The sequence below is a fragment of the Cydia fagiglandana genome, chromosome Z (assembly GCF_963556715.1).
Source record: "Cydia fagiglandana chromosome Z, ilCydFagi1.1, whole genome shotgun sequence".
Taxonomy (NCBI): domain Eukaryota; kingdom Metazoa; phylum Arthropoda; class Insecta; order Lepidoptera; family Tortricidae; genus Cydia; species Cydia fagiglandana.
In genome coordinates, this window is record NC_085959.1 from 10,606,885 (window position 1) to 10,631,801 (window position 24,917).

The following is a 24,917-nucleotide window of genomic DNA, read 5'->3' on the forward strand; positions in this document are numbered from 1 at the left end:
GCTGCAAGTGGCGCAGGTATGTGAATTGTATTCGGCCTAAAGAAATACAACTGAAATGGCTACCTAACGCCGTCGAAGAGAAATTGACACTTTCCCTTCTGTAACTGTTTACCTCACATCATTTCCCCTTTCGATATTTAAGTTTGTGGCTAAAGGAAATGGCCACCGTCTGCGGTCATTATACTTTAGAGTGGGTACTTACATCTCAGACTACCGCCACCTCGGACCTCCAATGTGTGGTCTTATTGGATAGATTTAGGCATACGTTTTAATTTGATCTATGCCTTTTAACCCTAAAACAAAAAAAAAGTGCACATAATCTTAAAAGTTCCCACGTTCTTCCCATGTTCTTCTAGTCTAGATTACTCTAGATGGACATTTCCATTCCTAAAGAAGTTAACACCAACTACTGTTACTACTTAAAAACACTATACTATATATGTACACCCATGTCCCGTACATCATACCTAGCCAAAAAGCAATCGAACAGGTGTTACTTAATAGTCACGTTGCAAATAGACTAATCGCCCTGTTTAACTCTCATTCGCAAAGTGTAAAGTAAATAAACAAGAGATTATGCTCGACAACTGTTAATTTGCCACATTACGCGATCGGGCCGCGAGTGTCCCTTGATCGTCGTGTCAGTCGCATCGCGTGCATCCGCCGGTGCGTTAAAATAATGCAAATATGTCGTTTTGAAACCTTCATTAAGTTGTCCGACTGAACGCTACCATTAGACTCGCGGCCGGAACCACAGTCTTCTTCATTGGTACAGCGTTCTAACCGATTAGGTCCCTATTCTTAAAAAAGCCCTTGATACTGGAGTCAGTTACGGATCGCTGCCATATATGACCCAAAAACTTTTTATTAAGCTATGAGCTTCATCACATATGATCTCTGAGTAATTCTAAGCATTTCTAGCCTCGGAGGCGATAAGAAGCGTGCGTCTAGTCGAGGAGGGCGGGGTACAAAGATGGCCGCCATCCGTCATCATTCAAAAAAATCTGTTCTGGTCTTGGTGGCTACTAGGGCAAGTTTGGTATCATTTTCGTATAAACCGAAGACGTAGAATTCATTGCTGATATTTGTTTTTTTCAGTTTCATAGTAATTTTGCAAGAAAAACGTAAAAAGATAAAAATTTGGGATGGAGGTTTTTGCTTTGAGAGCTAATAACTTTTGTATAGTGGCCAAAAGTATCATACAAAAAATACTATAATAAAGCGCAATTCATGCAGCTTCTAAACATATACATGTTTTGTAATATCCTACTGTAAAAAGATGGTGAAAAAATAATTAAATGACCGCAGCGCGGGTAGTTGGACTCTCGCTAGTCGGCGTTTATCTTACAAAATGGTCGAGTACGAGTATCTACGTAGGTAACTATGCTTACTTTGCTAGATTTTATGATGACGAATAAAATGCTTTCTGTATATTTAATGTCCGCAGTTTCCAGTACACAGACATAATTTTGGTATAGGTTAAAAAAATAGACACAGGTATCTCCATGTCTAAAGAGGAGGGCGGCTCGCTTAACAAATAAGATCATGTACAACCGCAATTTCAGGTTGGGTTAGGTTAGGTTCGTTAGTTACCTTTTATCCCTCAGAGCAGAAAATAGAAGCCCCGCGAGGCGTGGCTTCGTTGGTTTGTCACCAAGTCATACTTGCATAACCTATATTAGTATGACAAATATACATAGCTGTTATGATTTCTAAATGTAGGCTCTCCGCATAATAGTTATTTGTTTTACAAGGGGGCAAAGTTGTTGTTTAACCGCTCGTGCTAATATTGATACCCGATCAAGCGAAAGATTTCAAAATTGAACCACGAGCGTAGTGAGTGGTTCGAAAAATGGAATCTTGAGCGTTGTAAGGGTTTCAAAGAACGAGGGTTAAACAAAATTTGCCGCCGAGTGAAACACAGAATTTTTCACCACACCAACCTGAAGCAAATATTAAATGTTAAATATCAAACAAAATCAAATCCAAATGAATGTTATGTGCAGGTTGAAGTTATTTATTAAAAACAACAAGTAAGTACCTATAACATTACTTAAAGTGAGTTATAGTATGAAAATTATCGTGAAAATAAATATTTTGCCTCTTCCTAAGTAGTACAATGTCTCTCATAAATAGAGTTTTAATATTATCAGCAAAAATAAGAGCATAACTATTATAATTTCATTTATAATAGTTATTTCTCGGACCCAATTTTGGACCCGGGTATATCCTTAAACTACGTTCAAAAGAGAGGTATGGGCACTGTAAATGTCATCTCGCTTTGTGTGGTAGGGCACAGCACAGCGGATGTCATTCCAGATCTATCCGAGCAGAGCCCAACTGGGGAAGTACGTACTTACCTCCACCTTACAGAAAACACCGGTCAAATAACACTAGGCCCCACTCAAATCGTTGCAAGTGCATTAAAATTAAAGTGCATAAAATTATGTCTGTATGATGAATTATGTCTGGATGAAAGTATTTTATTCGTCATCATAAAATCTAGCAAAGTAAGCATACCTACGTAGATACTCGTACTCGATCATTTTGTAAGATAAACGACGGTCCGCACGATAAACGAAAGTCCAACTACCCGCGCTGCGGTCATTTAATATTTTTTTTATCATCTTTTTGCAGTAGGATATTACTCAACGTGTATATGTTTAGAATCTGCATGAATTACGCTTTATTATAGTATTTTTTATATGATATTTTTGGCTACTATACAAAAGTTATTAGCTCTCAAAGCAAATATCTCCATCCTAAATTTTCATCTATTTACGTTTTTCTTGTAAAATTACTATGAAGATGATAAAAACAAATATCAGGAATGAATTCTACGTCTCCGGTTTATATGAAAATGATACCAAACTTGCCCTAGTAGCCACCAGGACCAGAACAGATTATTTTTAATGATGACGGGTGGCGGCCATCTTTGTACCCCCCCTCCCCTTATTGCCTCCCAGGCTTGAAATGCTTAGAATTACTCAAAGATCATATGTGATGAAGCTCATAGCTTAATAAAAAAAATTTGGGTCAACTTCATAACTGACTCCGCTATGATTGACATCGGCGACAATGAGACAAGTATAATGGCATGGCCGAAATGTGTTATATGTGTGTTGGGTGTTGTTGTGTCTCTAACGTAGGTAGGTTAAGTTGACACGGCCCCCAGCCTTTCTTATTGTTACATCCGATATTTGACATGAGGACGACATGGACGTGGCTTAAATCGACCACTGTTGAATAACAAAGAGTTACTTACTAATGAGCTAGATTTATATAAAGTTAAATAGGTTAATGTTATTATAATAATACTTAAACACAGGTAAACTTTTCTTGGGTTCTATTTGCTCTAGTGTCATGTCCGAGAGTCGGTAAAGTTGTACATTCGGTTGTTCTGTTACCTTTTTTATATTATGAATGGGCTTACTCACAGACTAGCCGAGGCGTAGACGTGGCCTACGATGGAGCGAGCTCGCCCAGAAGGTGCCTGTTCACTCTTGATTTGACAACAAGTTCATACCTACTGTTCTAAATCAGTGCAGTGTGATTTCAATCGAACAATAACTGTTACGTGTCGCGATTATGACCCGTGTTTATGTACTGGCATTATGCAGTTACTAGCCAACTATAGCTGACTTGTCACTGGAAAATTGTATAATAGTTTATTTATACTATTACACGAAGTAGCGTTTGTGGGTGTTTACACTCTTATAGAAGCACAGTTGTGCTCAGATTATTTTGTACACCCAGCCTACATCTGCTGTTGAATGTAAATACGATACGGTGAAGTTGCTGCGAAACAAAATGTGGCGTAATTTAATATGAAACCTAGAATCCAATATAAAATGACAGAAAGTTAAGTATAGAGAGGCCATGAGGGTCACAATGTTTTAGTATTTTCATGTCCTTGTTCTTGTATTTGTTTTCTCGTCAACATAACTGCAATTCGTGGAAACAATCAACAAACATGCAAGTGCGTTCCGTTCCGTCAGCCGCTCCCTGGTATTCAAGATTCGCCACACTTCATTTGGGCTCTTGCGTGAAAAAATTACCCACATCACACGGCGCAGTTTCTTGTCAGCGAATTAATAACTATGAGACATATTTTTGAGTAGGTTATATGCATCCATATTTTTTTACACCTGACTGTACCTACTTAGCGTCATGTACTGTTCATGTAGATTAGGAAAAATGTATTTCGCCGAATTATACACGGTACAGCGATATGAACTCACTTTCAGTTATGCAACTTGCTTAAAATTCGGCTCGCGTGTGTAGATACAATACTCGTGCTGACGTGCTATGTAAAAAGTTATTTAACACCATTTTTACCCGACTAGGGCTAAGTCAAAGAAAGAGTGATCCTATTATTGTAACGACACATTAAACTCGAAACGCTTGATTCAATTTTGACAACAACAGTAAAGATACTACGTGACTACACTTGGTTTTTTTGCATCAATTATATAGAATAAGGGTCTCTTGACATGTATTTTATTTAAAAAAAAAACACTTTTAAAACGTAAATCAAAGCAAATAAGTAGGTAACAATTAACTATTATATTTAGCATAATTTGATCTTCTTTCTTTTGGTTTCATAAGTACCTAATAGTTAGTGCATGTTAATTATAAGATGTAATAATGTTTTGAAAAGATGTGTCCCGCCGAGTTTGTTGCCGGTCCCATATTGGGATACCCTCCTCCAATTGAGGGGGGATTTAAATCTTCTCGGGGCAGAGGTGTACGATTGGAGCCGGTAAAGGTTTATTTGACGTTCATAAGCGCATTGTAATATGCCTACTTGAATAAACTATTTTTTATCTTTATCTTTTTATCTTATCTTTTTCTTTATTTATCTTTCTTCTTAGGCTAGGTCATTTATAATATGAATATACAAGTAAAATATAAAAACACTTACAAAACAATAAAAAATACATATAAACACATTATAAAAAACCTAACCTAGGGTGCCGCCGGCAGCGGGGCAGGGCCCAAGCTGCCGTTGGTTAGGGCCGCAGAGTGAGGAACCGACGTACTATACGCGCCGTGTCCAAAATTACCGCCTTCTGCATCTGACCCTTGATCCAGCCACCCAGCGAGAGTCTCTCTAGGTGTTGGTCGAGACTCTCGAGTATCTTATCTTTATTATTAAAAGCGTTTTTCAATGAAAAGTTGTTTACCATTTATTTTATCTAATTGTAAAAAAAAACGAAGTATAGATGAAATCGGTATTGATTACGCTGACTTCACCGATTTTAATTAATTTAAATTATAGTATGTAAATTATTAGACACAGCAAGAATACACATCAATTGTTTGTACTAAATTAATATGTTACTATACTTATATGTACAGGTGTTTCCCCGACTATACCACAACAATTAACTACATATTTCGAGACTATATAAAACTTATTTCAAATATGGTATGATGGCGCAGTGCAATAAAATAAATGTTTTTTTGTTACTTTGTTGTATATGAATATTGTTAATGTGTAGAGATATGTTGGGTGTGCATGCAAAATATACGTAAATGCTGACGCGCGCGTGCGCTTATAAAACATACCTATGCATTATGCAAGCAAACGTCTAAGAAGTTGAATGCTTTGAGCGATGTAGGAAATATTGAAATATTTTAGTGTATTTTTCCTTTTCTTTTGGCGATGTATGTAAAGTAGGTAATGAAAACGTCTTGAACAAAAAATGCCACGCTTACACTGATCCGTCCGGATTAATCTACCTGAGGCGCTATATTAAACGAAATAAATAAATAAATCGTCTAAACGAAAATGACAATCCATTATTTGAATTAATTCCGCCGCACGAAGCAAATGAGATCGTTGTACTTAAACGTGCCCTAATGCCATAATTACTTAGCGAATGTAAATGCCGGCAATCATTCGTGCTTATTAAGGTGTAAACGTTATAAAGAATCACGCAAAATGTCACATTGTTTAATACCTTAGTCGCTAGATGTACAATTTAACTGTCATAAAACTGAATAATTTGATACAGATCCTATTCTTGACCTCGTGGTTAACTTGAAATTTTGATTGAAATGCTGCTAGTGTCAACGGCCATACAAATGTAGCCGTAAACGGCTAGACAGTGCTTTTGCTGCTTGGTACACTTTATATGCCTGGGTATCCAAAATGTTCTGTCATGTCCTTCTGTTTATAATAGGCACATACGCGTACTCCTTAGTTTACTGGTATTTCTAAAAAAATACGTGTGATTTTTGGCTAATGATGATAAAATTTATAATTTGAATGTTAAATTTCAGGATGAAACCGGCCGACTGATGAGGAGGAACATCGTGCGGTACGCCATCTTAGCGTACGTGATCACCCTGCAGAGGGTGTCGCTCAGGGTGAAGCGGCGGTTCCCCACGTGGCAGCACGTCGTCGACTCCGGTGAGCCATTATATTTTATGTTGCAATAAGGCCACAAATCAACATTCTAATAATCATTGTTCTAATAAGGCAACAAGGTTTGATCTTCCTAGAAAATAAAGATGCTCTTCTGTCATTCCTTCTCCGGTACTTAGAATAGTCCGAATGTCTCTATTTGGAGTTAGTAAGCTTTAAGACCCGCATCTTCGTCTGCTTAGAATGATTATATATGACTGATGAAAACTATTTTATGTCCTGCGGTTTAAGCGTGAAAAGGCAAAAGACAGACATAGTAACTTTTGCAATAATAATAATACAGGTTTAGTAGGAATTGGGGTTATCAACAACAATGTCTAAGCGTGATATATTACTTTCAATGTTTCAGGTCTCATGTTAGAAAGCGAAAGAAAGGTGTTCGAAAAAATGGACGGAAAAAGTCCCATGTCCAAATACTGGATGCCCTTAGTGTGGGCAACGAATATAATAAACAGAGCAAGAAAAGAAGGGCTCATCACGAGTGACCACATAGTGCAAACGTTGTTGGTGGAGCTGTCAGACATCCGGAGGAGGCTCGGAGCCTTGATCGGGTACGACACGGTGTGCGTGCCACTTGTTTATACACAGGTTAGTACTTAAGACATCTGACGTAGTTTAAGCCGTTGGCATAAAACCTATTATTGTCTGAATTTTTCAAATTTACGATACCTAAGGCTAATTAATACGACAATGGTTGAGAACCTTGACGGTTATGCACCGTGAAGACATAACTTATGTTCTGCGGTGATAGATATTTGTTTCTTAAAACGTAAAACAAACCACATTGACTTCGAGTAACGTCAATTATTATAACAGTGTGACGATCTAATATTACTAATAATGTTGAACGAATTTCTTGCTGCACGCATTAAATCAAGTTTAATACAACATTTCAAGGGTAGAGTTAACTGAAAACGTTTGGTGCCCAGCAGTGAAACGTATAATAACGAATTATAAAAACAACAACAACAACAAGTACAACACTTTGAATGTACTTAATCTGAAGATTTATTGATCGTAATAGAGAGGTAAAGACTAAGAAAAACCGATGTTCTTAGTTAGTCAGCTGAGTAGATCGCTTACAGACGAATCGTGGTCGTGTCGGGCACGGCACGTTGCAGATCTGATCTGTTTAAAGTAAGCATGTAAGCAACGTTCCCATAAACCTTGAAGATTACGTATATAAATACCAATTACCTCCGCTAGTCAGTTGTGTAGAAGTAGGTAATCTATAGAGATTATCCATTATGTGCTCTGCTGGGCTGAAGTTCCCTTAGCTTTCAGACCATCGACGTCCAATCGTCCAGACTATGTCATCAAATGATGCATACCTATATCAGTATTCGCGGCCATAATGCTTTGGCAATTAAAGTCTACAAAAATTGAGCTCTATGTAAGGATAAACATGGAACGCAAGTATCAAAAGTATCTAAATTAAAAACCAGTAAACACCCGACACGGTTGTTTTTTGATTCATTATTTATAGATTTAATGTCAGTGCATTGCGTGCTGTCATAAAAAATAACTTCAAATATTAAAACCAGCCTACATATATGTATGCGCTTGATAAGCTGTTTGGCGTTTATTATAAGGGCTTAAGGCGTAATGGTAAACCTGCTGTGCAATGACGATTGTTGAGCAATGTAAATGCAACCCTGCTTTGATTAAAGGTATGTTAGCACATTAGTTCCGATGATATGAAGCGATTATCACCGTGAATTCGCAGCATATTGTGACGGTGGCAGCTAAAAAAAAATACGGCATTTTGACATCTATGTGTGCAGATTACGGTCCTAAATTGTATACATATTTTTACGTCGACCACAATTCGTTTCCGTAATGTTACGTGGCACATAAAGTCACGTTTTATGGTTTTACTACGGACCACATTGTTAAGTTGCGGTGCTAAAATTGATTGGTTGAAGACCATTTCCCAGTAATACCTTTAAAGTGTTAGTGTTTAGTGAACGGTTTGTTGTTTACCTAGCATCATCCACACTGTTAGAGTTAGACAAAGAAAAGTATGCAGAGATTTTGATTGCCTACGCAGTGCAAGTGTTATTTATAAGTCATAACATCATTGAACTTGCACTGCGTAGGCTATCAAAATCGATGCAGACTTTTCTTGGTCTAACTCTAACTGACATTGCAAATACGTCCACGTATGGTCAGATATGAATGTTTTCAATGTAATCCTAGGTAAAAACAGAGATTAATAAATATTCAAGACGAACAACCTCCATACAACACCGCATTCCTCACAGCCCTTTTCAAAGATTTTTTTCATTATAGCTTCTAGTTTTGTGACTATAACTGCGGTCAGTCAAGTCCAATTCATGTTATACAATTATAAAATAAATAGCTGGGTGGCATATTTCATACGCAAATAACAAAAATTAATAATGATAAAAATATCATTATTAATTTTTGTTATTTGCGTATGAAATACGACGACGTAGTAAGGATCAAGTATAGGTTACTACGTCGTCGTATGAGTATGAAGGATTTAAGGCTTCTGCATTTACTAGACGCTGGTAAAAACCGAACACGGGAAAATATTGTAAAGTAGAAGTGGCAGGGTATGGAAAAATGTCATATTGCTCATATTTATAGCAGCCCATGTAATAGGTGAAGACTGAACCTCGCCTTACTAGAAATCATTCGGTATTGTTCAGTTAGTTACTATGACCAATATCGCTGATTAAGTACTTAATTGGCTAACGAACTTGATGTCTAACCCAATTTACTCACTTCGGCTTTTATTTGTAGGTCGATGTATTCTAAATTTATTTTTTTATTATTTATTTTATTTATTTGGAGATCCAACAGCTATGACAATACCATAAAAATTATAGTGGATACAGAAAGCCAATTATAGGAACTCACAGGTAGTAACATATATAATATATACTAAACTACAACAGGTACTACTTATACTAAGGTTACGCACTATCGCAACCACATATGTGCCCAAAGCCATCACGAATTATATCTAATAAGGGTAATTTTTAATTGTTCTAATTCTTACAAGCTTCATAAAATACGACTCAATAATCAGGTCGATAAGATTCTAATTACATTTAAATTTATCTTTGTGGCCCAAGTAGGTAGTGATCAAGCTGCTCAATACTCACACATAGACTAGGAATCCTCTAGACCGAGTTTAGATCAATTATTTCATGCAACCGATGATGCCAAAAATGCGGGGGTGCGCGGGACGAGGTGAGCGAAGTCCCGTGACGTGATTGGTCCGTTCAAAGACACGGACGTCACACAAAGACACTTTCGACTCGAACGTGGAGTAAAATTACCGTATGCGTGGCAGAGGAGGTAGCGCGACTATGCTCGGTCTAGAGGATCCCTAGTCTATGGTATAAAGCCAAAAGATTGAAATGGTGTTACAACTAACGCCATCTTTTGATCACACTTAAAACTTTGGCCGCCATAGACGTGAACTCACGCGCGCGGCTACAGCCCAATATCAACTTTCGCGGGTTACGAGAAGGTTCACGATCACGGCTCGGTCACGACATCGAGCGACTTGCGACGGCGGGAGCGATAACCATAGGTTGGAGCGTGACACAGCGATCGGACCTTTCTCTCCAACCTATGGTTATCGCTCCCGCCGTCGCAAGTCGCTTGATGTCGTGGCCGAGCCGCACACGGGCGTGGCGTACAAGCTTCCAAAGAATCCAAAGCGACACCGCTTAAATTCAAACTGGGGTAAATTATTTCTAGCTCCTAAGGAGACTATCTGCTATTACTACCTTATTACCTTTCGTTATATACCAAACTCTTAAAATCTTGGATTTATACGAGTTTGAAGATATGCCACTCAAATATAGGGGTTATCCGCAGATGGTCTAGAACGCAAAATGACTAGTGTTGTTTTGCCTAGATCGCAGTTAGTCTACATCGCAAACGGTCTAGAACGCAAAATGCCCGAATTATTTTTTCCGTTTTATCTTAACTTTATAGCGATGTCGAGGGAGGGAGCCCCGCTTCGGCGGGGCTCCTACTCTGTGCTGTTTGGCCTTCGGCCATTTGAAGATACCTAACGAACCTAACCTACCTATGTAAAATGTGGTGATATAAAAAGTAGGCATTTTGCGTTCTAGACCGTTTGCGATGTAGACTAATTGTGATTTAGGCAAAACAACACACTAGTCATTTTGCGTTCTAGGCCATCTGCGGATAACCCAAATATAGATTGCTGATAGTATGACAAGTATCCTAATATGTGTGACAGGTGGTGACGCTGGCGCTGTACACGTACTTCGTGGCAGCGCTGATGGGCCGGCAGCTGGTCCCGCCGGCACCAGGGAGCACCTCCCAGTACCATCCCGACGTGTACTTTCCGCTCTTCACGGCGCTACAGGTACTACCTATACCCTCTTCTTCATCCCCCACCTCCAAAAAGATAACGAGTAGGTACAGTACTTGGCCATCAGATATATTGGAGCGGCCGAGGTATACACAAATATTTGAACAAGGTTTCTATTATTAAGACGTTAAAGGTTAAAATGCATGTTAAGATAATTTGGGCATTTTGACTGCTCCGATCTATCTGATATCGACCCCGTTATTTAATCTCATTTTCTTTCATTCAATAACGCCTATTTTCCTTAGTGTTCATTTAGGTAAAACCTACATTTTTGACGAAGTCTTTACCCATTAGCTGAAGTTCTTTTAACCTAAAGTCCTACGACTTTAAAAGACTCAATATAGGGCGCGATACTTAAGACTCGCCGCGCAAAAAGAAGTCCAGTTTGTTTAAATTTAGAATCCAAAGACCAGAGCTCCTAGCAACACTAATACGTTGAAGAAAATCAAGATACCGCGCAGCTTGTTATCTCAATTATTTTATAATCTCTCATTTATAAATTAAATTTAAATAAAAGCTTATTGTCTCCTTTACAGTTTTGTTTTTACGTGGGATGGCTGAAAGTGGCCGAGGTCCTCATAAATCCGTTTGGCGAAGACGACGACGATATTGAACTCAATTGGCTGATAGACAGACACATCAAGGTAAACATAAAATAGTGGCTTCCAAACACCATGGTCCCTTGGCGTGTAAACTCTGTAAACTATTTCATTAACAATGTTTGGCATTAGGTAAAGCCTGACCCAGAGAGGATAGAGTTATATATGTCTCTGGCCTAACCAGTAATGTATGATCACGCGCCATGTTGCGGAATTTTACTGGAACTATATTTTTCATACTATACTGAACTGTCACCCTAATACATAGGTACATAAGAATAACAGCAGCGCCCTCTTGACAATGATCATATATTACTGGTCACGCTTTACAACAAACATGCAGCAGCGACAGAATATGTATAGACGAAGCTCTCAGTATATTTTTGACTTCTAAAAACCGACCATAGTTATGTGTTATGACTTACATTAATTTCTCTGACACTTATATAAAGTTAACCCTTTACCAGGTTGATAGTTCAAAAATGACAATCCAAATCATTCTTACTCATCGAAAATAGAACACATGTTTAAACTGCCGTATGTGGGAGATATGTGTCCCTTAGCCTGGTAAAGGATTAACCCTCCTTCATAAATATACGCCGCTCGCAGCTGCGAGAATATTACCCAATACCACCATTTACCGCTATTGAAAAAAGTTGTGATTGGTTAATAAAATTTGTGATTGGTTAATAAAAGATGTGATTGGCTAAAATAAAATTGTATATTGATTTATTAATACAATTTTATAACTTCTTGTACGGTAAAGTATATCTATATATGCGGTATATCTAGATAGGTTCACCTCCTGACTAGTCGAACAAAGTAACAGAGTCAAAAATTGTGTTCCTAGCATTTTTCTCTCACTTTTTTTAGCATTCGTTGCCTGACCTATTGGCCTAGCTATAAGCTTGTTGCATAGTGTTTTTGTCTTCCTTTGGTCAAAGAGAATTGATTGTAATAGAGAGTTTAAGTTTGATATCCGGTCACCGAATTGTCAAACGTCAACTTTTGACAATCAGAGTTACCGCAAAATGTATGGTGCTGTACAGCGCCATCTCGTTTACTCTCAAACAAACAGATTTGTCTTAGATTTAACACATCTACCCCCTTATTCATAAACGTTTACTAATGCTAACAAGCCGATAATAATCGTTTGTCCCTTCATCATACCAATACGAAAAAAAACACGGAAAATCATTTGTCGGAAAGGTGTCCCTTATTACTTGTATCTGTTTATTATCGGCTTGTCAACTTTAGTAAACGTTTATGAAAAAGGGGGCTACTCAATAAATGTATCTATTCTTTAGTTAAACATCGATATCCACACTCAATCGCCGTATCAATTCCTTCTTCAGTACTTAAATTAATGTAGCTTTCATATTAGAGCTTCTTTAGACATCTAAAAATATATTTTATCTCAGGCAGCCTACATGATAGTGGACGAAATGCACGAAGAGCACCCGGAACTGTTAAAGGACCAATACTGGGAGGAGGTGGTTCCCAAGGACCTGCCTTACACAGTGGCTTCCGAACACTATCGCCGCCACGAGCCGCCCTGCTCCGCGGACCACTATAAGGTAACACCATCTAGCACGTATTTGAAGAATTACACTTACATGATATAACTATATGTAGCATCTATAAAACAAATACATATCAGCTGTTCCTACTCCATAAATATACCTCGCCCGCTGCTTTGAATATGAACTAATACGCCATTTCCCGCTATCAAATAAATAGTTGTAATAATGCATTTCTATATGTACATAGATATGTTTGCATTCTGGACCGTTCGCGATGTAGACTAAAAGTGATATAGGCAAAATATTACACTAGTCATTTTGCGTTCTAGACCGTCTGCGAATAACCGCCAATTGGCACTGTCATAACCTCAAATTATAACTATGAAATTATGAATAATTCAGAAACCAAGCATTTCCGCGAGGGGAAAGTTGGAGGGGGGTGTCCCCTCTCCACCTCCTTCCCACCTTTCTATTAACCTTTTGGACGCCAATGACCGATATATCCGCACCCCAACGCCAAAGACGGATTAATCGGTCACAGACCACAGAGCAACATAGACCTACGTGCCTATGCATAAAGTTCAATTTCAGTTTTGACACTTCGGTGACGTGGCGTCCGGGTGGCAGCGTCTGTGTTTCACACGGCGTCGAAAAGGTTAAGGCGACTTGTTTTAAGATTTTTACCGTTTATACGAGTTACTCTATGACAGTTTGTCAAAGGACTGATGTTTGAAATAAACATGACAGGGAGAATCATACTATCTTTGTCTTACATTAGTACTTTAGTACAGTCGCCATCAGATATATCAGAGCAGCTAAGGCGCTCACAAATATCTGAACACGCCTCAATCGTCAAGGCATTAGAGTGCGTGTTCAGATATTGAGAACACCGTGGCCGCTCCGATATATATGACGGTGACTGTACTAACACCCAAAAGAAAAGGATGAGTATAGTTTTTTGTTCTTTACTGACAAATTTGGTTTGACCAACCTATATATTATTATACTCTTTGTTGAATGTATGTATGTCACTTTATTGCACATAAACAGGTTTACACTTCGAGCAACACCGGCTTCCGACACGTCGGAAGGGAGGGGCCCAAGCGATATCTCGCCGTACAAATCTTTCTAACTGCCATTTTTCGCGGGGGGAAAGGTGCACACAGTCGCATTTCTCACACACTTACATACAAAATCCAATCTGTAATGACGACACAAATACATAGAAAATGACACACGTCAAAGACAAATCTTGCAAACCTCGATCTCTTTTTGTGTACGGACGAGTGACTATGACTAGTGTCACAACACGCACACTAACACATTTTCGTTGAAGTATGTCATTGTATTCTGAGAGATGAGAAGTCGGATTTGTCGCTCGACCGATCCGCAATTTGTACTGAGCGAGCAAAATCGATAAATCAAACAATTACTTGAGACTAAAATATAATAATTGTATTTACATGTAATTTAACGTATGATATGTAAAAAAAAATATTACATGTGAAATGTAACACTTTCTTTTTGTAAATTTGATGTCCCCGACCTTTTTTTATATTATAACAAAAAAACCGAGCAAATAGACATTTTTGTGCAGCAGTGTTCACGCGCGCGTCTGGACTCGGTCTAGTGAAAAATCCAAGTGCAACTAGTTTTATTACCCGCGCTAGATTAGATTGACGCGCTAATCTTATACCTCGGCAGAGGGGAAATAGTGCGAATGCCGCCTCCCTTCCGTGTTGCTCGAAGGGTTTACATAAAACATGTTGTCATAGTCAAATAGCGCGAGCTTCCCATTATGGGCCAATAGATGGCAGACTCCAAAGCGCACGTTCCCTATATATACATATAGGTTGTTGTAGTTGCCTTCATATGTTAAAGCGAACTCGACACATTATATATATTAGATCTGACTAATTAATTTTCGAATTACATTATAATTTGCCATACGCGTCAAATTATACGAATTCAAATTAATAATGTAGATACTATTTCAAATATTGCATTCATAATCTCATAAATCATAACAATTATGTTATGATACATGAAAAAAAAACGGTATTATTAGGGGAGACCGGGTCTTGAATAATCATTTTATTTAGTTTTAACTTCAAATCTAAAAATTTTACTGTAACCGTCCACTGTGAAATATCCGTATATTAGCTAGCTTTAGGTAATTGGACAAACACATAATAACTTATTTCAAAAAGTCGACTTTCTTCAGGATAGTTGTAATTATTCTTGCCGCTTTAGGGCTAAAGTCGATGGAGTATCTACGCAGCACTAACGTAGGGTTTTTTTTTTTTGCGAATACTCAAATCATGTTCGAAATAATATTATATGGCAAATGGACATGGCGAATGAGGTATCATTACTTATGTAAAACAACTAAATTTGTTAAAGAATTAAATAGCTTGTAGCGTGCAACATAATAAAAGTAAAGAAACAAAACATCTTGATTGGAAGAACAAAACATCTTGGTTGGAAGAACAAAACATCTTGGTTGGAAGAACAAAACTCAGCTAATCCTTAAATTATTTTAATTACCAACATTACTTCAGTGATACTTAATATAAATCTTTAAGTGGCATATTCTTAGTATATTTTCTTTTACCGGACTTATCCCCATGGATATTTCTATGAAGTTATTTAGAGAACATCATTAAGCACAAAACTAGAGAATAGATAAAATAATAATGCATCAATAAATAATACACCGATACCAATGGCCTGTTACATGAATGAAATAATAACAAAAAAAATTGCAAAATTCTAGACGTAAAGGACATAAAAGTACGTTCCTACAGCGTTTGAAGCAGGACTGCCTGATTCCGACCTGAAGTGCACTATCTGTGAGACAAATTTAAGAAATTCTTGTTAATACTGGCTCCAGTCTCCCCCACATAAAGGGTATAAGGGGAAAAGGGTATGAGACGTTGACAGTTCAATTTGCGGCATTAAGAGATACGGAATTAAACTTTACCATTAATAAATACATTCTGTAGGAACGTGATCCTGCTATAAAGTCCACAATATTTAAATAAAAAATGAAGCATTATTCAAGCTTCTTCATGAATACTGTTTCTTCATACCAGTATCAGGTTCCACCGCAGCACTATAGATTGCGTTCGCGGTGCCTGTGTTTGGCCGTATGCGCCATAGTATATCTTTAGTGCTGGTGCTGCAGTAGCGTCGCTGACTGAACTCCGACTGTTATCTGGTTTTGGTCTAGACATTATGGATCTTGCGTCCAGCTCTTTCGCAACGGAACTGTGGAGTCTAAAGTATTTCCTCACCTGATGTTTTAAGTTTCTTTTTGCTGATGACACATGTCCCCATTTAACGCTTATATTATTCGTTGATTTATTATTTGATGGTGCATTAGAGCGTAGAATTGTATTTTTAACTATTTCTATTTCACTGCCATTGCCCAAAGACTTTAAAGGAAGATAAGTGGTAATTAATTCGTTTTTATTATCCTCCACTTTCGGCATCTTCGCCGCGGTAGTCTTGTTTTCGTTTGATTTCAGCGACGATGCCTTTACTGAATTAAATATATCATGGAATGAAACAGTGTTATTGTTATCATCTTTTGCCGCAACTGAGAACAAATCATGTTCCAAAATTGAATCACGTAACCTGTATCGAGGTCTCTTAGATTTTTTGATTATTTTTAGAAGTGATCTTTCTTTGACTTTATTCAAAAGTCTGTCTCCAAGAGGATCTGATCTCTTTTCGTTAGTAGAACTTGATTCGGGAATTTTCTCTTGAAGATTGGGCTCACTGGCCTCTAAGACGGTGACCGTGCTGGGTTTAGATTCTGGGGCGGTGGTAACTGGTCGATCGTTAGCATGCTATAAACAAAATGTTGCATTAAGTGGAATGTTTAAAAAAAAGCTATCTAGGGAAGGTAGACGGGACTATGCTCAAAGTAGGGTTATTTTTTGCTTATCCCTTACTTAAAAATGGGCTTTTTCTAGATACTATGGATACATTTTAAGCAAAAAGGAGTAATGGTATACATGACACTCATGTTCTTTTTGAAGGGATGACTTTTTGCGAAAACTTAAAACTGTCTTAACCGAATATGTTAGTTTTTAGGGTTTCGTACCTAAAAAGGAAAAACGGAACCCTTATAGGATCACTCGTGCGTCTGTCTGTCCATCACAGCTTGTTTTCTCCGAAACTACCGGACCATTCAAGTTGAAATTTGGTAAGTACACACATGTAAGTTAGTGACCCAAAGACGGACATGTAACGTAAACTAATAAATTTTAAACAGGGGGGCCACTTATAGGGGTGTAAATGCGAAAATTAAAATATATATTTTTTTTCAAACTACATATATTATGTCGTGTTACATATCAAATGAAAGCACTCATTATGAAAAAGCTTAGAAGTAATTCAAGAAAATAGTAAAAAAATGATAATCCCCCCTTTATCTCCGAAACTACTGGGTCTACAATTTTGAAGAAAATACACAAAATAGTTCTTTACCTATAGATGACAGGAAAACCTATTAGAAATGTGAAGTCAAGCGTGAGTCGGACTTTTTTTTTTTAAATTATGAATGGGCTTACTCATGGCCACAGACTAGCCGAGGCGTAGACGTGGCCTACGATGGAGCGAGCTCGCCCAGAGGGTGCCTATTCACTCTTGATTTGAAGGTTGCCGGGTTATAAGAACACGGAAATATAGACGCCGGCAAGGAATTCCATTCCTTGGCAGTGCGCATAAGGAAAGTAGAAGCAAAGCGCTTCGTGCGAATTGGTGGAATATCTACCATGTACGGATGGAAACCGGCCGTGCGTCTAAAAGTCCGATGGCAGAATGGGGACGGTGGAATAAGCTCGTGTAGGTCTTGGGCACACTCCCCGAAGTGCAACCTGTAGAATACCGACAGGCTGGCGACTTTCCGCCGATGGGCCAAAGACTGAAGCTTAGCCGTTAGCTTCTTGTCGCCAATCATCCTCCTGGCTCTGCACTCCACTGAGTCCAAAGCGGCGAGTTGGTATTTAGCTGAGCCATCCCACAGGTGGCTGCAATACTCCATTTCTGGCCGCAGTTTGTGCTTTAGACTCAATGAAGCTGCCGAAGCTGAGGACTGAACTCAGCTCCTCAATTACTTAGTTTTTGATCCGACGGGTCTTTTAAAGACATTTCACTCACGTTTTACTTAGAAAAAATACATTGTTACAAATTGTGTAATGTACAGAACTGTTGGAACGCAAGCCCGACTCGCACTTGGCCGGTTTTAAAGCTTTTATACTTCCATCATGTCATATATATGTCAAATTGCAGCTTTCTAGTAAGTACTAATAACGATCACTGAGCCAAGCCGCACATGGACAGCTAGACAGACGGACATGGCCAAACTATGAGACCGATGTTTTATTACTGTATTTTTTTTATTATTCGTTAGTACCTGATAAAATTTGGTTAGATTGAAGAGTTCCTCATTCTAGACGGAATAAATAGTAAATCTGAATGTGTCCCAAAAAATATACTGTACCTACATAATTTTTCACTGTGTTTATAATAATACTGTGTTAATAATAGTAATACCATATTATGTTTTCATAGTTCAGAGGAAGATTCTGTAGGACATACTTACGCGACGAAATTGTGCTTATATTATATACAGAATAGGGAACTCTATTTATCCACAAAATATTATCGAAACCTGACGATAGCAAAAAAGTCGACAACATATAAAATAAGAGCCCCGTGAACAAAGTTTTACACGGGGCTCTAAAAATAGCCCATTAGGTTTCCTTAGTTGACTACGGAACCCTAAAAACTAAATCAACCATATGGTACTAAAAATTGTGCAGTCAAGACATAGACAAACATATTTATACTTACTTTCTGTTCGATTCTTTTCGTAGGATATGTTAATCCATTAGCTAACAAAATTGAAAACAGGTATATCACAACTGAACCACGCATTGTAGGTAAATGTATGGAATATGGACTAACGTGCTGTCGTACCCACGTCTCGGGACTAATGCTTTGATTTAACTGCACCGTTAATACATATAGTCTGGTTTATTTACAAATAAATAAGAGTTGCCACACGGCGTCATACAACAATCGATATTAGTTTTGTTTGCACGCCGGTATGTTTTAAAAATAATATGTTGTTCACCCTTTGTTTCGTTGTGTAGTCACCTAATTTGATCTATTGTTGTATGTAGGTATTTTAAAACAGAAATGTTTGAATGCAACAGTCACATTGTTCATTAGATCACAAATCGTTTAATCCATTGTGGCAATGGCAACCGAATGTGAATAAAGAGCGTACAACAGTGTCAGAGAGAAAATTCAAAATGGTGCTACATAAATTTCTTTCTCATGTAGTTACCTATACTTATAAGGTATAAGACGTTATACTATCCGCAGAATTATGTGGCGAGCAGGGTCATAAACGTCACTATTGTTGTTACCGCTACCTGCACTATTGTTGCACGACCCGCTCCATAAGGCCGTGCAAGTGCGAACGAGATAGCATGATTCCGATGATTTATGACCGTGCTCGCCACTTAATTCTGCGGATACTATAGTGAAACGAATTACGTGCGTGTTTCAGGTGAAGGCAGAAGACGCCGTGTACGCCAACGTGCAGGCCCCAAGAAAAAGCCACGATGAGACTTACGCTGATTACGTAAGTACAGTTTCATAACTCATGTAGGTATACCCTTTTTCTATAAGTTACTGTACCTGTTTGCCTTAGCCCTTCAAGTTTATATAATGCTTGCATTTTAGGCATTTTTTGTGTAAATTTAAGTGGAGTTCGTTAATTCACGACATAATGTAGGTAACTTTTAACGAATCTACAACCGATTGATAGTAGTAGTTAAAACCTTTTTAACAAAAACTCCAAGTAAACCAAACCTGGCTAAAAATGTTCTGCTTACAATCACATTTTAAAACAACACGCATCGCTTCTCATGCGCTTTATTACCTACTACAAAAAAATGTGGGGAAAAATATCTACATGTACAAGTATATATTGGGAAAGCTCGTGTTCCAATTAAATACTCCCTTTAGTTTCCTTGTTTTATTGGTTTTACATTTTCAATTCCGCTTTACACAATATCCATCCATCCAGTCTACAGCTAATGCCGACATAAGTTTAATCACAAAACTTATTAAATTATCACAGCATCGTCTACTTCATTGTCTTCTGTTTTTTTTGTTAGCCTTTCCAGTTCTGACATCTGTCACATTTCCCGCGCAACCGCTTAAGTTTTTTTTTAAAAGGTCTCCCACTAATAAGGCGCATTCACATTTACTTACTATTTAATATAAAGATAAAACATAATACTAAAATTAACTATGGACGCGATGTCGGAACCTAACAATAAAGGAATGTGAAAACATTACGTTATAGGAAAGCGTAGACACACCGTTAGTGGAGCGACGGAAGAACTGGTTCCAGCGTCAAATCTCCCGCATGGGCTCGGTGCGGTCCGCGTCGACGGCGTACTCGTCGGGCGGGCTGTTCGGTCGCAACCGGCACAACTCCGTCGTGTACTCCAGCCCCGAGGCCGGCCAGCCCGCACCGGCGCCGCCCCACAAGATGTCACTCTACGAGAGGCTCGTCGGTAGAAAGAGCGGCCGCGGACAACATCGACAGAACTCTAGACATGGTTAGTCGACTTATATTCCGTCTTAGGACATTTTAATCCTTAAAATCCGGCGTACGATTATGCTATCTAACCTTCTAGCAGTTGGTACTACCTCCATTTTCGGCGTAGGTATAAATCCGAAAAAATACCTACTATTCATCAAAATTACTAATAATCCACGAATTATCGCCGTCTCGGAACTGCTTTTCTTCTATCAGATATTTACTTTCGATTAATGTTTTTAGGTGGACAGAAAAGCAACGGTACAGCGGTGCCGATCACGCTCCGCAACCGGCCGCGTATCCCCACTCCGGACGTGACCAAGGAGATCATAGACCGCGAAAACCGTCTCGCTATGGGCATGCAGAACATGGGCGTCATCATGGCCCACCAGGGCTACCAGAACGAGGTGCCCGTCCTCGGCGCCTTAGTGCTGTCTCCCATACAAGAGCTGGATAGCGGCTCAGTGAATAACACGTTACACGCAGGCCAGCCGGGGACTACAGCTTTAGCACAGGCAGTTTTATCCCCGTCGGGCCTAGCGCCGATGTTGACCGCCGGGCCGGTCGCCCTGTCTCCTATGGGAGTGACACAACTTTCGCTAGTGGGATCGACCCCGTCGACTCCTAGAACCGAGCGGATAACGGGCTCAGCGGGATCCGGCGCGACGCCACCGCCGCCGAGAGCCACCGTCACGGAGCTGCCCGGATCGGACCGCGACAGCGAACACAGCGCGGCCAGCACCGGCACGCCGCCGGAATTCACCAGGAAATCAAACTCGAAACGGGGAGAAGTCTACGTTTAATAAAGTGAAGTAAATCGTCAGATATCACTCAAGTCAGGTTTAATGATCGATTATACTTTAGGCGCTTAACGTAACACACGGCTCTGGTCGAGCGGGTTTTTTATTACAATGTAGGTAAACCGCGTGGTATTGCACACTACACGACGCGTCGAAATTTACATGGTGCCGTGCAGAAACTCCGTACTGTGTGTTATACTCCTGAGTGTGTCGAAACTCTACCTACAACTCTGAATCTCAACGACAATCCAGATACCTACGCAGCTCTTCCTGAAGCTAGCGTTTTGAAGTCACTGAAAAGATCGTATAACCTGTGAAATTTGCTGCTAAGTTGTGCAAGCTCGCATATCCAATAGTTCGTTAACCAACAGACATACATTCCTACATTTAAGTTGAGTTTACATCAGGACTAACAGACCATGGAAGCATAAGCCATACGCTCGACAGCATAAAAGTATAGTGTAAAGGTTGTTGGTCCAGGGTGATGCAAAGGTCTATTGGTGCCAAAAATTGGTGGCCATTTTAACTTCAGGCCATTGTGAATAAATTGAACACGTCTGGAACGTGGGGCTTTTATTCACCTACGAGTATATATATTGAATAATATGAATAGGCTACTACTTACCTAACCTAAGATAATTTAAGTACCGTAGTTATGCAGAAAACAACCTACTCTATTTTTGTATCAATGGAGAAAGAAAGCTACGAAATCCACTGCATTAAGGTGTAAGTCACTCACAAAAATAAAAAGTTGGTCACTTTCTATAGAACTACGGTCTAGAAATGGAATTTCGTGTGCTCAAGCTGGTTCGATGTCGATAAATGCGGTGTCTACCTAAATTTGAAGTCTACTATAAGAGGACGATCCTTTTCGATTATCCTTGATCCACGGGTTGTACTTAACCAATAGCTATTTATACCTATGTATAGTGTGGCTAACCCTGTTTATCAGTTTTTAGGGTACGTTCAGATCTGACGAATTCCCGAATCGCTCTCGCGTTTTAAATTCTAACGTACGCCAGTAGTAAGTTACACTCACTAGCGCAAAAGACACAGTATTTTCACCTGTTTCTTAAAACGACAGATAAAACGTGCAGTCACTTAACCTTTGACATCGGTTACACGCTAATTCTGGAGTCAGTTCAGTCCATCAGTCTGGTCAGAATGACGGGATAATTATCGTGTATCACGCGGACTGATGGACTGATGGTCTGGACTGATGAAAATTTAAATTTATTGATAATATTAGTCAGGCCGTTTTGAATGACAAAAAACTGATAGGAGACTGATCGTGTAACCTCTTTGTGTCATTCTCGCGTCAGTCACCGTCCATGCAACAATGGAATGATGGACTGAACTGACGTCAGAATTAGCGTGTAACTGATGTCTATTGTCGTAATTTTATCAGTCCGTTGTCAGTCTGGACTGATTGTCTAACCGTGTCAATTTTCCATCATTCTAGCATCAGTAAAAACTTGAATGGAGTGATGGACTGAACTGACGCCAGAATTAGCGTGTAAACGATGTCTTTCGTGTGTGTGTGTAATGGTCAAAAATAGTGGGTTCAAATCTCAGACGTGCCGGATAGATCAATTAAAATCATTCTCGATGCCAAAACAAAATGACTAAAATTTTGGTCTGGGTGCGATAAGTCGCACACTTAATCGACTTTGAGTCTAATGGTATTTCAATGTGACCCTCTTTACAGGGAAATATACGTTTTTAAATATGGATACTACTTTCTAAGAGTTGAACACTATTACTAAAACGTTGCCCTGTGGTTTAGCACGAAAGTACTTAACTACGGGTAAAATATTACGAGAGACAATAGGATTACCGTCGGGCTCTATTAGAAACCTACAAACTATACTACGGAATGGGTCCGTTTTGCTAAACTGTGTCTCATCGCCATTCAGGTCGCTGCATACGTAGCGTGATTTTCATGGTCAGTGACGGGAAGGGTTTGGAAGGGGCGGATGTGCGAATTCGTATAATGAAATAAGTGCGACATAATTTATAGATCAATATACGACTCGAAACACGTTGCGTATGCACCCACCTGAAGAACACACGCATTGCATTGTTGTGTGGAAATAATTATCTAATAAGTTGTACCGGTCTAATTGATGATGATTAAAGCACGTTGTTTTTACGCACGTGTTTTTAACTGTTAAATATTTAAGTAAAAGGGACCCACTGATTACCAGTCCGCCAGACGATATCGGCGTGTCAGTTAAAGCAAAGTTTGAAAGCTCCGAACAACTGACAGGCTAACATCGTCTGGCGAACTGGTAATCTGTGGGCCGCTTAGGGCCGGCATAGACGTACAGTTCACATATAAATAGCCTCTGGGTAGCAGCCCGTCTGTAACGCCCCTAAAATAAGCAAGGATTTATAGTTCGTTTTTTTAGCATTAGAAATAAGGTAAACAATCTTGATGTCGCTTTTAATTGAAAAACACTTTTTAAAAATAAGTTACGTCGAATATGTAACAATTATGAATCTAATACGATCATTTATATTCTTCTGCTTTCATAAGTAGTAGTTACTGATTTTTAAAAGGCGTTTCATGTCAAGATCGCTTACCTTATTTAAAGTTCTTTCTAATGCTAAATAAACCGAACTATAACATGTGATGTGACTATGTGAAAGATTCGAGCCCTACACCCCAGCAGGGGGTAACAGGATGGAAAGAAGAAGAAGATAACATGTGACTTGCTTTGACCATTATCAATTATCAATATGAGAGATGTTTTTATGTATACATTTTATCGAATATAAATGTAGGTAGGAGAGATCGAGGCTTGTGAAAATCCGTCCTTAGTGAAGTAATAGTGATCTTAGTTAATTTAGCCGATGCGGATTGACAATAAGGTATGTTTTAAATGTTAGCGCAATAACCGTTGTAATTAGGTATAATGAATTTATAAATTACGCACAAACAGGGATTGAATTTGTATAGTTGAATTGTATACATATATATTTTTTATTTTATACCTACAAATGTTTTATTTTGCCTTTGTTATCTAATCTAGCGTAGGTACCTACTAAAAGCGGTACCTTTTCACGTACCTAGCTTGGACTACGAGGGCTGATCCGAAAGTTGTTAGCTGCTCCGGCTCTACTCATGCGATTGCAATATGATTTATACACTAACAAAAGATCATTATTGCCATTGTGAGGGATATTTCAGTATGTAGACGGTGACGTCAATTCGTTTTTACAAAACGCATAGTTTTTTTTTTCAATTTTTTTTCTTCCACTCCACGTGCCGAAGTCTAACCAACAGCCAGGATGATTATTAATTGAGACTCCATTATGAGGTATCATTTTATACTGTCTGCCGGCTGTTATAACTAATTTGTTGGCTGTCTGTCGGATGGATGTCGTAATATTTGTATGGAGACGGCCGCTGCATATATGACGGCACCGCTATCCTAGGAAACCAGAGCGTAAGACCTAGCTGACAGACCTGACTACTACAAAGGAATCTAATCCATACAGTGTTTTACAGGTTGCAACGGGTCATACCACCCACTTGGCCT

General features: G+C 38.8%; 1 protein-coding gene across 2 annotated transcripts in view; it reads left to right on the plus strand.

Moving 5' to 3' along the window:
- LOC134678306 (bestrophin-4) overlaps positions 1-24,366 on the plus strand; it is a 72,647-nt gene extending 48,281 nt beyond the window's left edge. For both annotated transcript variants that reach the window (XM_063536802.1, XM_063536803.1), the window contains 8 exons: positions 6,289-6,418; positions 6,783-7,021; positions 10,683-10,811; positions 11,354-11,461; positions 12,838-12,993; positions 19,529-19,603; positions 20,333-20,591; positions 20,816-24,366. In XM_063536802.1, the coding sequence (XP_063392872.1) occupies positions 6,289-6,418; positions 6,783-7,021; positions 10,683-10,811; positions 11,354-11,461; positions 12,838-12,993; positions 19,529-19,603; positions 20,333-20,591; positions 20,816-21,375 (1,656 nt within the window). In that variant the 3' untranslated portion in view covers positions 21,376-24,366. The remainder of the gene's footprint in view (positions 1-6,288; positions 6,419-6,782; positions 7,022-10,682; positions 10,812-11,353; positions 11,462-12,837; positions 12,994-19,528; positions 19,604-20,332; positions 20,592-20,815) is intronic.
- Positions 24,367-24,917: the final 551 nt, after the last annotated feature.